Source organism: Patagioenas fasciata, chromosome 3, assembly GCF_037038585.1.
Source record: "Patagioenas fasciata isolate bPatFas1 chromosome 3, bPatFas1.hap1, whole genome shotgun sequence".
NCBI classification, from domain to species: domain Eukaryota; kingdom Metazoa; phylum Chordata; class Aves; order Columbiformes; family Columbidae; genus Patagioenas; species Patagioenas fasciata.
Genome location: NC_092522.1, coordinates 71,712,161 through 71,726,502, shown reverse-complemented (window position 1 = coordinate 71,726,502; position 14,342 = coordinate 71,712,161). Strand labels below are relative to the sequence as shown.

Sequence of the window (14,342 nt, the reverse complement as noted above, 5' to 3'; positions counted from 1 at the left end):
TAAAACAAGGTGGTCATTGATACGAATAAACATGGACTGAGAGTGAAGTGTGATTTGTAACTTGCCATTCCATATTGCATTTGTGTCCAGGATACAACCGACATTTGTAATGTTCTTGAAGGCAATTCAGAACTAGTGTCTTGCATTGTATATATCTAGAAAGTCAGGCACTAACAATTAAATAGTAGCTCGGCTTGGATTTAAGCCCTTGAGTTTTCTCACCAGTCCATGTTGTCTGTGCCTACAGGAAAGGAACAAACTTTGGATCAGGCACATGGGCAAAAAGAGAAATATTATTGCTTGTGTCATATGTCCACGGAAGATTGGTTACTTCTCCTTTTTACCTTTCTGAAAAACCTTATTGTTTAAACTAGGGCTAGAAACTGAATTTGTTATAGTTGGAGAATTAGAGTTTCTTATGGACAACTCTGGGAAAAGACACCTGTTTTGTAAAGGTGCTTTCACAGAATCACAGAATGGTTAGGGTTGGAAGGGCCCTCTGGAGATCATCCAGTCCAAGCCCTTTGATGTCCTGCAATGTGGCAGTCATTACAATTCAAAAGGTCCACTTAAGTAACACCTATTAGCAGTTTTGTCACAAGAAGCTTTTTCGTTAACAGTAGAGTTAACAACAGCATTCCTTCATTTCAGTTTTAAAACCAAATAAATTTACTTGCCTTTTGACTTCAGAGTTTCCACAGATGCTGTAAAATAAAAGAAAATATTCCAGGAAACAAGTTTTGCAAATACATAAAGAAATTAAGATTGATTCTAACACCTGTTCCCTTGGTCAATATGGTACCTATCTATGAAGAGCAGACATTCGTTTTTTATGCAGAGCAAAACTGACACGCACATATGTTGCTTGTTTAGATAGTCTCATGGCAGATGATTAATTAATCTGCAGATTAAGAGCAATGGAAAACAAGGTCAATAAGTAACTTATATATGGAGCTTCAATAGCTCCCTTATTTTCAAGTAATGAGAGAAGGTGTAAAAACAGGTTTCAGAATAGGCACATACCAAACATAAGTGGAGGATATGCAACAGAAATCTCCTTTTAACAATTTTAGTAATTTGGAGAATTTAAGGGAATTTTTTTAGTTTATTGAAAAGTTAAAGTAGAGAACTCTTCTAGTATTGATACAGGGGAAGATCGACTTTCAAAAGTTTTTCTTGAACATGTTTTCTCAGTTTAATTTGTTTATTCTTCCTCATAGTTGCATTAACTAAAACCAAATTAATTGAACTTCCACATTTTCTTTATTCTTCATTCTGAAGCACTGTGATAGGCTTTTATGCTATAGAAAAGGACAGATTCAGTTTTCCATAAATTGACTGTCTCCAGTAGGTATTTTTTGCTCAGAAATGATCTTTGAAAAAATAGAGTCATCTGATGAAATGAGTCACCAAGCTTGGCTGTAAAGTGAGCTGAAAAACTTCATGCTCTCCCAAATATGGATAAACTGAAGAAGTAGAATAAGGAAGAGGACCTAGTTACAAGAATAAAATGCATGGGTGTTTGGAATAAAACCATAATAAAATAACCTATATTTTTCCTGCTTTACACACTCTGAAACTCCTGTTTTGTGTTTTGTTCTCCATCCATTTACTGTAACCTCCAAGCAGATCCATTTCCTTGAAAAGATAAACATTTTAAAAAGCTGAAATAAAAAACTATCGCCCTCATTGTTCTTCTTAACAACACTTGAACAGATCTCAGTTCCATGAGACCAAATGGCCGCATGTCTGCTCCACAGCCATTTATTTGCTCAAGTAACAGACTAAACCAGCAAATCTTTATCTCTGGCTTCACTTGTTGTTTTTTGTTTTTTTTTTTTTTTTGGTCCCTTTACCTAAACCTGTCTCAGCTTAAAATCAAACCAGATACATGTGACTCTAAAACTTACCATATTTCACAGGTCTTACCATGTATTTTTGCTTCTTTCTTTGATGTTTTGGCTGTAAAAAAGCAGGTGAACAAAATCAAATACTGACTTCCGACAGGAATTAATTTAAAACATTAGGATACTTGAAAAGGAACATAAAGAGGGGAGAATATTCACCAATTTCCATCATTTTTTCTTTCTTGTGTGGTTCTGAAAAAGAAAAAAATAAAATGTATTTTCCTCTTGTTATAATATTTTTTTAGTTGCCCTAGACTATAATTTTCATGTTGTTAGCAGTGGTTGGATGTGACACTTTCCTTTGGACTCTGAGTTCATGTGAGCCCTTCCTACTTTTCTGCACATCAAAACAGAACCTTCCTAGTTGTCATCAGTGTCTTCAGTGGTTTTCACACTGTGCTAACAGCTGTTAATAATGGACACTAAAAGATGTAACTGCTATAATAAGGTGTTAAAAGGAAATTCTAGTTAGGTTAAACATTTAACCTAATGTAGGTTAAAAAATCTGCAGTTTTACTTCAGGGTGGTCTAAGTGGGGGCGTGTGAACCAGCTGTATGTGTCTCAGGACACCTGTGGTATGGTCCTTGCCTTTCTTCACTGGGGAGACTGGTGAATAAGCAGAGCATCTGGTCCAGCTGCTGCCACTCCACGGCCATGGGAGAAGGGAAGGGAGGGCGTCCTGGCCTTTTTTACAGACATACAGACCATGGGGGCAGGGGAGAGGACACACAGGGGACATAATTCACAGGAGGTAGTCACCAAACAGGGTCTGGAACCTGAAAAGCTTCATTCACCTAAACTCCATACACCCTGGCAAGCCATGAGTGGGATGTACAAATTTTTAATGGTAGTTTGTGTCTCAGCTCTTTCCACCTTGCCAGAAGGTGCTTCAAAAGCACTCCTCAGAGAAGGAGTAGGTGGCCTACCAAGGGGGAAGAGAGAGGGACTGAATGCATCTCTCCAAAACTGAGCGTGATCTACCAGCCAGGACTGACATTCACAGTAGCAAAAAAATAAACGAGCTTTTTCTGTCAACAGATGATGTTTGCAGATGCTTTTAAACAGCATATGGAAAGGCTCCGCGGTACAGGTTTGGATCCTCATAGGAACACAACCTAAATTGAAGAGTGTCTGAGCTGACTGATTACAAGATAAAAACAGTTTCTATTAAAACATCTGCTTTTTGCTTACTGATATCTGATGATTATATTTTCTCCATGTTTATTATAGGATTTATTTGTATTAATTCTCTGCTATACAGTTGAGGAATAGTAGTATTTAAATTGATCCCACTCTAGCATCAAGATATAAAGTTCCATGTTTAAAGTGATTCTGAATGTTGTATCCTCACTAAAAGCAAGCCTATCCTTAAATTTGGGTTATTCTTGAATTGAATAAGCAAAAAGGAACAAGAACTGCCAACAGAAAAATATGCTGATCTATGACATTAATATGAGTAGTATTCACATTAAATATTAATCCATAAACAATATTAATACTGGATGCACAGTGGACATACAAAAGAGGTACACTCCACACAGCTATGAAAACATTTGATAATAGAGAGGGCAGGCTGATCTGAAGTATTAAAAAACCCCCACAACTGGAAAGTTTAAAACAAAATTTAACATAGCTCTATACTCCCACTCCCAGTAAGTTTGTATCAAACAATGGATATAGTTCTATCTAAAGTAAGATATTCATTTTTGTCTGAGTGTTTAAATCTATCTGAGAATCCAGCTTATATATATATTAATGAACTAATAAGATTCTATTCTGAGATCTTAAAAAAGAGGATTTTATTTTTCTGTTTTTTATCAAAATTTTTGATTGAATTGGATCACAATTTAATATGCAATATCTTTCAGCCAAAATGTGTACTTCAAAGCATCAAGACTAGCTGACTGAAACCAGGGACATAGCTTCAATATAGTTATACAAAGCACATTTTAATGTATTTATTATATAACATACATATTTAAAATATTGTAAGTTCTTTGTAGTCACATTGTACACAAGAGGTGAAATTCAATGGAATTAGTCGTGGACCAGATTGGTGTGGTCAAAGAAACGAGCCAGGGATATGATTTTCCCAGCAATATGGAAAAGTGATGGTACTAGAGAGTGAATTGTCATTAAATAGTTTATTGACTCAATAAATATTGTATTTTCTCGATGACATCCTACCTAGGGTGGCAACGAAGTTCAAGGAGGAGAAATATAGCAAAAAAGCGAGAGGACAGAAGTTTGGGACTCAATAGTTTGGCTGACTCAACGAGCTTAATCATAACAACAGCTGCAGCTTCAGTTTTGTGTAGCCCAAGTGCTCTTGAGAGTATCCAATTTCATACAGTTATTTTAGGACTCATTCTGTGAAATGAGAATTTTGATTGGTTTCATGGGGTTTTCTGTTTTGCTGTTGCTCAGGACAACTTCCTGGAAACTGAAGGAAACATAATTATGACTTTAATGGTTCTGAGGCAATTATTTTTCCCTCATTCTAAGATATGTCACCTCTCATGAGATCAGGCAACACTATGACATTAGCAATACTCAGCAAATGTTTTTGCAAGGTACAAAATTTTCCATTTATTTACTTTTTTTCCTGTTTTTCAAAACTACAAACATTAAGAAAGTTCTATAGAGCTCCTTTTATAACAGTTCTACTTCCATAAGCATATGAAATAAGTCTTTTTCCATGAGAAAAATTAAATAATGTGTACAAGAATTTGACATCAAGAATTTCTGCAGAAGAAGTCTGACATGGTATGATCTTTTTTTTTTTTTTTTTTTTTAAATAACAACTAGTTAGTATGACACATGAAAGGATATTGCCAACTGTAGATACATAGATACATTAGGCATCTCCCATGACATTTGTCATTCTTGTTATATTTAACCATTTTTGTATGTATATGAAACTGTACTGTTAGTTTTGTTTTTTATTCATGAAACTTTTTCTGATAATATTTTATTTTTCCACCATGCATGGACTTGAGATTTGATTTAGTTTGGCATTTCACCATCTTTATAAACTCTGATGCTTTAAACAAATGTTTTTTCTTTTTTATGAAAATCGGCAAAGTTATTTATAACATGCCCATAAAACCATATTAATGTTTTTTTTTGTTTGTTTCATTATTAGTGACACACTCCTAGACACCCCTGGAGCATGTGGGAAACAGAAGAGAACCTGAATTTGCCTCTGCATCTCTTCCCTAAGTCCCGCTCTTCCCTAAAGCATGAATAGAGCTGAAAAGCATCTAGGCTGGCAAATTGCAGTGGTGCACTTTAACCTTTACTGTCAAGATGATGAGTCACAAACTGCGACCCTCTGCCATCCACCAGGAGAGAACAATTGATATCCCACCTTAATTTGTATAGCTGTGTGTGTACATATTTGTGTGTGTGTGTATACTAATTCAGATAAAGCATTCATGTTCAAAAAACATTCACAAAAATAAAAATCGTATATGGAATCACACGGATTGGGAAGTTTAAATACATGGGATTTCAACTGGGTTTGCTGTTCTGTGGTCTGCACACATTAAATAATCAACACTGTTCTGTTTGTACTCAGTAGCTGCATAAAAATGGTGCTTTCTGTGCTGTTCTTTACATTTTGCCACAAATATTTTCGTGAAGAATACAGTTGTCATACTCCATGCATTGTTGTGAATACTTCAATCCTTAGAGACCAGAAAGTTAGCCTGGTCTTACAGTCTTGTATTCTCAGTTTTATAGACTCTATGCCTGTCCTTTTTCTTCTCAGACTTTCATATCATATTAGTTAATTAAAACCAAATGAGACAGAGTGTTAAAACTCTCCAAGACATCCTTTCATTAAGAATATTGTGAATGTAAGCAGCTACATACAGAAAGGATGGTTTTAGTCCCTCCTGTGGAAGGGAAAGGTTGCAATATGAGCTCAGTCACATTGTTAGAACTGAGATAATGCACATGAGAAAGTTCTGCGTCGAACTAGATTTCTCCAGTTCTGCTCCCAAGAAGTACTTGTTCTGCTCTCTTTGACTGTGATTCTGCTTACTGGATCTATGCAGAAAAGCTCACTGCCATCATACACTTTGATTTAAAAAGATAGTGAACTGAAAAAATACATTTCTTTCTGGAATAACAACACATGAAGGAAACCCCTTCCTTGGTGAGATCATGACACATATATACCAGCTCCTCTATAAATTAATATGTTTTGAATAGAGTAATAAACTGTTTTTCTGAATGAATTTTATGAAGACAAGGAAAGCAGTTGACAGCTCTCTGTATCAGTATCTTTGCATTAGAAGTCTGCTAGCCTGTTGGCAAGTATTTGGTGAAAACACTCCTCAAAGAAAATAAAAGAGGTCTGGATGAAATGTAAATGCTTTTAGTTCAAGCAATTAGGTCTGTAGCTTTTCTTCACAGGCAGAAAATGATGGCATCAAAACTGAAGGCAGAAGTCTCAGCACTGAGAAATGTCTCAGGAAAACTGAATAAGGTAGAAGTCACCAAAATGACTTCAGGATTTTTATGCAGACGATGAAGGTTATACTGTCCTCTTCGGTGATTTTGTTTAACAAAGTAAATAAATAAACAAATGCTTTCACTAGTCACCTTAGCTTCATGTTAGTACAGCCCATTTCTTGTTTAATACAGCTTCTGCATAATTTTAGATGGATGACTGATGCTCAGAGAGGAAGATAGTGTTAGGATAGACACCATCAAATTGGCCAAGGACCCTGATTTTGGGTGAATGCGGCCAGTCTTCACCAAAGGTGAGTTAGACAGTCGTGTTTTCAAAATCCTTCCAGCTGACCATATATCAGTTTTGTTATCGTTATGAGGAAGAGGTTAAACTGGTCACAGTTTGGCAAATCCCTCTTTACCCTTTAAAGAAGTCCATAGGCTCTGCCTTTCCTCAGGAGGTGTACACAGCAACAAAAAAGGTCTTGACATTAAAATAATAGTAAGAGTACATGATCTTCTGTGTTTTGTGGACATACTTAAATAAAGGTTGCTAGAAACCTTCATTCAAATCTAATACACCTTTTCTTACTCACTAGCAAGGTAGATTAAAAAAAAAGGAAAAAAGTTGATCAAAATACATTGAGCACAATTCCTAGGATGTGCATTTTATAACGTGGGTTTATTCTTAGATTTCAGATCCTTCTTTGAAGTTGATGGGATCTGTCCTCCCATACTTGAGTAGGCAGGAAGTCTATAATCTCTTTTTAGAATATCAGGTTGTATTACCTCTGAGGGAAAGCAAGCACCTTCTTTTCACAAGGCTCCAGTACAATTCTAACACAGCCTAAAGACAAAGCTATCTCTCAGAAAACAGGTAGGTACCTTTTCCTCTCAAGAGCCCAAAATGCTCTGTTAGTTTCTGAAAAAGTCAGGATAATCAAGAGGAAAGGAACTGGCATAAGGGGAAAATAGAAAGAATGCAGATCTTTTATGCCTGTCTTACCAGCCTTGCAAAGCTCCTCTCAGTCAGAGGAAAAATATTCCCCAAGGACTCAAATCACATGCAAATACATCAGTTGTTCAAGTCAACACTCTTGAAGCACATGCTTATGTAAATGTAGAGTATATTTGATCACTCTTAGGAAAACAACACTTACATCACTTTTGCCACATGACAAGGAGAAGGTGTGGGTCTTCTGTTTTCCCATCAGAAGGAGTAGAACCAATAACCAGCATGGGTGTATTTCTAGACCACACATTTCTAATTTCCCATTGGAATAAAAATATTTTTGATTTAGAATCCTTAAAATAAAAGTAGGTTAATACTACAATTCTGACTAGGGCACTGCCTGTGTTCAAAACTGATGCACCACACTTGAAAAAAACTCCAAAATCCTTACACGTTATGAACAGAGCCCTTGCGAAAAAGTCCATTCTTAATGCCTATTGTTAACACTAATTTGTTACAAGAACAAATTTACTTCACTAGTCTTAGGATTTCTATTTAAGGCTCAGGTGGTAAAAAAAAAAAAAATTTATAAACACGGTGTGATTTTTTAATGCAGACAACAAGTATCTGCTAGTAGATTTTTACCTGTGAAAAAACTTAACCTGTATTTCTTTTAAAATAGGGATCTGAGGAGTACTACTAGCCTTTTGAGAACTAAGATGACTAAGATGTTCAGGTGCAACTATTTCCAACCAATACTCAATGAGCAGAAGGACGCTCTGTTGGATTCAGAAAAATCCTGCATAGAACCACACCTGTTTGAACCAGGAGCACCTCTAGGGAGTTATTTCTACAAATTACTGAGCATGAGATCAGTTGTAGCAGTTGTATGCATGCTCATATACCACAGCAAGGTGAAAGTAATTTAGTTTTCTTAATAGTCTCTCACTGTGAGGTAGAATGAGTCATATTACTTTGTAATTGATTTAGGACACGAGCATATCAACTGAGAGTCGTCATATCTTGCATGGCACTCACCCATTACTACTTGCTCATGCTTTAACTAGCTCACACATCACCTTCTTTTGACAAGGAAAGGACTTCTGCTTCAACCTCTCTAACCCCTCGAGAATATGAGTCTGGAACAGACATTTCAGAAAAGAAAGAAAACTTTGAAGCATATACCAGTTCTAGGTTTTGCCTGTTATTAGGCAAACATGTTGTGCAGATTAAATTAGCTAATTCAGTAGCAAAAACAATAGATCCTAGAAACTGCTGCAATGAGATCTGAAAGGAATACATGTAATTCAAATTTAATGAACTTAGAACAGGAGCTCTGTAGTGCCTGACTGGGAGCTAGGTCCTGATGTTGGGTAACCCGAGAGGGGTAGAATGAGAAAGTGAGCAAAAGATTTGGTATACTTGCTCTCAAAACACAAATGAAAGGATTGTGTGGTTAAATACTTTGAAAGGCTTCCTTGACTGCCTTAACCAGGACAAGGAACTTCTTCAGAAGATATTTGCAGAGGCAACATCATGATGGAAGACATTGACAGAAGGTTCTAGGAGAAGTGCACAGCTCAGACAGTCAATAAGATGCTGAGAGGAGCCCACTGTATGCATAAAATAAACCCAGCAACCACTATTTCTGAAATACGTAAATCTCCAAAATTGAGTACTCCAAGCAGCTGTTACAGAAGAGAAAAACTCATCAGATTATTTGTGGCACTCTGCAGACTAAACTGATATTGTTACTTATGATACTGGACTGCAACTTCTTAATACAGTCACTTTCAGATCTGTAGTTGTAGACCTGTATGATGATGTGAGAAAACTCATATTTAAGAAATATCGTAGTGAGGCATACTGTGTTTCCACTTGGTCTCTCTCTAAAACATAGCACTGCCATATTCAAGAACATCATACATTGTAGATGTTAAATAAATAACCGTATACAATATAGAAAATCTAGTTCATACCACTGCTCCTCTGAAAATCCAGTACCATTTTCATAATGGTCTCAACAATCAAGGCGATACTGATTTATCCCCTTTATAGCAAACAAAGGTGGTACTGCTTCCAAAAGACTATTGCCTGGTAAGGGAATCATATACATAAAATCGTAGAATCATAGAATGATTTCAGTTGGAAAAGACCCTCAGGATCATTGAGTCCAACCATAACCTAACTCTAGCACTAAACCATGTCTCTAGGAACCTCGTCTAAATACCTTTTAAACCCCTCCAGGGATGGTGACTCCACCACTTCCCTGGGTAGTCTGTTCCAATGCCTGACAACCCTTTCTGTGAAGGATTTTTTCCTAATATCCAATCTAAACCTCCTCTGGCACAACTTGAGGCCATATATCCTCTTGTCCTATCACTTTCTATTTGGGAGATGAGACCAACACCCTCCATGCTACAACCTCCTTTCAGGTAGGTGTAGACAGCAATAAGGTCTCCCCTAAGTGTCCTTTTCTCCATGCTAAACAGCCCCAGTTACCTCAACTGCTCCTCATCTGGGTTGTCTGGATTCACCAAAGCTTAAGCATGTGCTTAAATGCTTTGCTGACTCAAGATAGAATTAAAGATATGTTACATACTTTGCTGAAATTGGGCCCAATTCTTGCCAAAAGTGCACTTAAATCATGAAACAACTTCAAGGTTATGAAAGACTGCCAACCTCAGAATAATACATCTTAAAATTCCCTTCGCATAAAGAATGGGCACTTAATAATCCTTTTTGCTCTGATTTGTATTTAAATAGCATTTAATTTTGACCCTCTTTTATTCTCATTACTGTTACTTTAATCTATGAAATAATTTCTTCTTTTTTTTTTGTAGTTAACTTGCTCCCCCTGTCTTGCTCTTAGAGTAATACCATTTTTGTGTTAGTAGTATGACAATACTTCACTGCATTGCATAGACTGGACTGTGGCATTTCATAATATCAGGCAATAAAATGAGAAATAAGGCTGCATTTTCAGTAGAAGTGTCTTCACAGTTCACTATCATGTGAAAGGAAGCATAGGAAATGATTTTAACTCTATATGATCCTGAAAGAGAGGATGCTGTAAGGAACATATAAATACAACAGTAGTACGCCTAGCTAAGAGACTGAGCATTTCAACATCAGAGCAAAAGTAGCAAAACTTTGCTAAATTCTAGGGCATTTACTCAAAAATATTTTAAAAATTGGTTAATAAAATTGAGCTTCAGATTAGAAAGCTTTGTGTTAAATAAGCAATTTCACACTCCATTTAAATAAATCCTGTATGTAAAGAATTCAAGACTATAAAGTAAAACCTTCTAACACTGGAAAATTCCTCCCCTTAGAGGACATAGATGGTGACAGAAGTCAAGAATTCATTTTTCCTTTCTGATTAAGAGTTGGTAATTATCCAGCTTACATAGTCCTGCAGACAATTTGAGATCTCCTGGTCTGCAATATTTTCTCAGACTTGAACTGGAATGAAAGTGAGTTGAAATAATTCATGGAATTCATCTCCAACCACATACTAGATTCTTGCAGATACTAAGCAGCTGAGTGATGGACTACTGCAATAGCAGCAAGGTTGTACTTGTTGAAGGTACAGTGCATTCCTGGCAGACCAGGAGCAGAGTCAGCTGCGAAGCTTTGCTAAGCCTGGTGGAAGCTCTCTGGGATAAACAGGTGAGGTCCAAGAGCCACTTTCTCCTGTCTTGCAGGTTGCTGGGGACTCAGTTAATATAATTTCCACCTAGTGTGCAAAGACAAACAAGATTGTAACTCTCTCTTTAAAACCAGAAATAAACTGAATAATTCAAAGATATGATGTTTAACTTCCCAAGGAGTTAAGGTGGGAGAGAGGAAGAATTACACTAACTCAGACCGACAAGAAAGCCTCTTTGATCCAAAAGGACTACAGAATGATCCTGGATCTAAACCCAAGGACCCTGAGCAGTAGCATTGATACAGGTAGGGTTTCATTATTTTGTTTACTGCTGCATAAACATCTGCTACTTGAATGAAGATTTATTTCATCTGGAAATACACTGCAAATACTATCCCTATGCATGCAACAAGTTAGCTCTGTCATTTGTCACTGAAAAGTTAAACTGTAAACCCAGGACATAAACCCTGAGAATGGCTCTGCTTACATTATGAAAATGTCTGAGGGGATTCACTTCAAGGACTAGAAAACTGAAGAGACTATTACAGCTATGAGAAGAATTTTCTTGGTAACACCTGTATCACAGAAATAGATGCAGAGATGCTTAAATGGTTTAACCCAAACAAGCAATATAACCATGATAGCTGCTCGCTCACTCCTTGCACTCTTGCCCCCCAAACAGGGGAGAGAATTGAAAGGGAAGGGAGAAACTTAGATTGCGATAAACACAGCCAAATAAAATAAGAAAATACTAATACGCTACTAGTAAATACATATTAAAATAGAAATATAAATTAAAATACATTCAATGCAATTCCTCATGAACTCTGTGCACACCAAGCAGCCAGACCCAGGAAGCAGCACCTGGTCCCAGCAGCCCATCCCAGAGAAAGAGGAAGAAGACAGAAGGGCTCAGAGGCCTCTGTGAATTGGCAGGATGGCAAAAGGCTGAACTAAAGAAAGTCCTGAACAGAACTGCCCTGAACAGGTCTCTGAGAGCAAAGGGAATGCGAGAGAGACCCCAAGATCCCGACTCTCCTTAAATATGAAGCATGATGCTAATGGAATGGAATATTGTTGTTGATCAGTCTGGACATCAGTAAAGGTCTGCCACATCTATGCCCGCCCACACCCCCACAGCTGTGGCCAGAGCACTCAGAATGTCCTTGGCTGTCAGACCACAGCAATTAAAAATATTAACTCTGTTCTGGGGTGTTATCTCTTGCTCTCAAACTAAATTCTAGCAATGATTGTGCTAGCTACAAAAAAGAAAAGTTTCTAACTGCATGGAGAAAATTAACTATTAATGCTAACCAGGGGAAGTGGCTTCTTATGAAGAGAAATTTCAGGTCACATAGAGTCACTTAGACATAAGATCCTGAAGAGACTGCAGGATGGTAAACTCTACCAGGTCCATGTCCATGTAAGGTGAGAAAGAGAAATGAACTCTGTTCCTCTCCTGTTCCTCTTTCCAAAAGTTCTTACATGGGGCTGTGTAACACAAAATTTACACTGATTATTTTTATGTCTCTTCTCTTGGGCAATATATCTACACAAGAAGATAATAATTAGGTGGATAGATCGTGTGGTGTCTTGAGTAAAATACATCCCTGATGTGTAACTCGAGAGAGCTACCTGAATGTGAGAAAACTGAAAAAGAATCCATGATGATTTTGCCTATTCCACTGTGTTGGTAAATTATTCAATACATGTGCTGAATTTTACTAATATTTTGTAACATTTACATGGTTTTAGCATTTTTTCCATGTTCCTGTGTCCTACAGGTGATCACTAAAAGACAACCAATGAGCCCAGCTCCTTAGTAAACTTATAATACATTTCAAAGCATACTTGCTGTCCCATAAACTTTGTGTTATTTCTTCCTTTTTAAGTAGAATAACACTGATTACACCTTGTGGCAAGTACAATAAGTACAATGATTCTTCCCTGCTGTCATTTTAGTTGCTGTTGTTCACCTTGAACCAAGAATTAAAATAAGTTCTCTGTTAAGTAAATATTGCCTATTACCAGTAGAACCAGTACCTCTTCCTGCGTTAGGCAGAGTGATATGAACCTTTTCAACTGATCCTGTGACCAGGCTTTTCAGTATAGCTTGCATTCTAATGCTCTGTGCCCATAAACTGATTTCATAATTTCTATTATAATGTCTTTTTTTTTTTTTTTTCCTTTCTGCTTCCTACCAACAGTGGAAAAATCAGAGACATAATAAAATACTAATAATTCTAGCACAACTGACAATTTCAGTTTGAGTGATTGGATGCAGATGACATCTGCGCACTTGAAGCTGGCTATTTGTCTGTCATACTTATTTTATGCTTTCTGGGTCCAAACTAAATTTCATTGATTTTCAGGGGGAAATGGTGTTCAAAAAGAGTTTATCTTATGAACCCAAAGGGAGCAGTGAAGAAGATTTTTCTTTTTTCTTGAGTGTGTAGAGGAACATGGGAAAAATTAGGCATTAAAAATCATTCATTAGGCAATTAAGTGACAGCACAAAATCTGTTAAACATGCTGTAGAATTAAATTAAAAAAATTCAAGACCATTCTAGGGAAATTCTAAGCTGCAATTAGGATTTAATTTTTGCAGTACTGAAAAGAGTTAGATCCAATTTTTAAACCAGACAAGTCATCAGGGGAAAGCACTATCACTGGTGCTTAAATAAGGTGCAGGAGCATTGCCTGCAACTTGAGGTTGTCTCAAGAGAGGGACTCACAGCCAAACTGTTCCTATCCCTGACCCCAGCTAAGGGAGCTCAGTGGCGCTGTAGCTCCTTTCTGCTTGCCAGGGAGCCCAGGTTACCCTTCTGCTAATTCAATTGAAAATGCTCCTTGTTTTGTTTAAGCCTGTGCTCCCTTCCCTGCCCCACACTGCCACGTGCTTCCCCTCCTCACGGTGCAAAAACAGACCAAGCAACCTCCCCAAGCTGAGGTGTGATGTGTCTGTGTCCTACTACTGACACCTGGACCACTGACCCAGCACAGCGATACGGGGGCTCTTCCCAAGTGGGATGGGGGTAAGAAGGAGGTTTCCGTCCCAGCCACCTCTCCTGCTAGAAATGGCAGGATGAGGCAGGTGTTCAGCGCCTATACATCCAGGTCTGAGAAACCCTCCAGAGGACACACTGTGCCCAGCACACATGGAGTGCCTGAGGAAACAGCCATCAGAATAATCTCCCCAGGGAAGTGGTGGATTCCGCAACACTGGACACTTGTAAGATTCACTTGGACAGGGTGCAGGGCCAAGTTGTCTAGACTGTGCTTTTGCCAAGAAAGGTTGGACCAGGTGATCCTTGTGATCTCTTCCAACTTTGTATTCTATTATTCTATGAAATCCTGTGAAAGAAACCT

The 14,342-nt window shown here is 37.5% G+C and overlaps 1 protein-coding gene across 4 annotated transcripts in view; it reads right to left on the bottom strand.

Moving 5' to 3' along the window:
- The window catches only part of TRDN (triadin), a 221,109-nt gene that overhangs the window by 75,039 nt on the left and 131,728 nt on the right, over positions 1-14,342 (bottom strand). For all 4 annotated transcript variants that reach the window (XM_071806589.1, XM_071806590.1, XM_071806591.1 and 1 more), the window contains 3 exons: positions 2,067-2,099; positions 1,930-1,962; positions 678-704 (listed from right to left, as the gene is read on the bottom strand). In XM_071806589.1, coding sequence (XP_071662690.1) covers positions 678-704; positions 1,930-1,962; positions 2,067-2,099 — 93 coding nt within the window. The remainder of the gene's footprint in view (positions 1-677; positions 705-1,929; positions 1,963-2,066; positions 2,100-14,342) is intronic.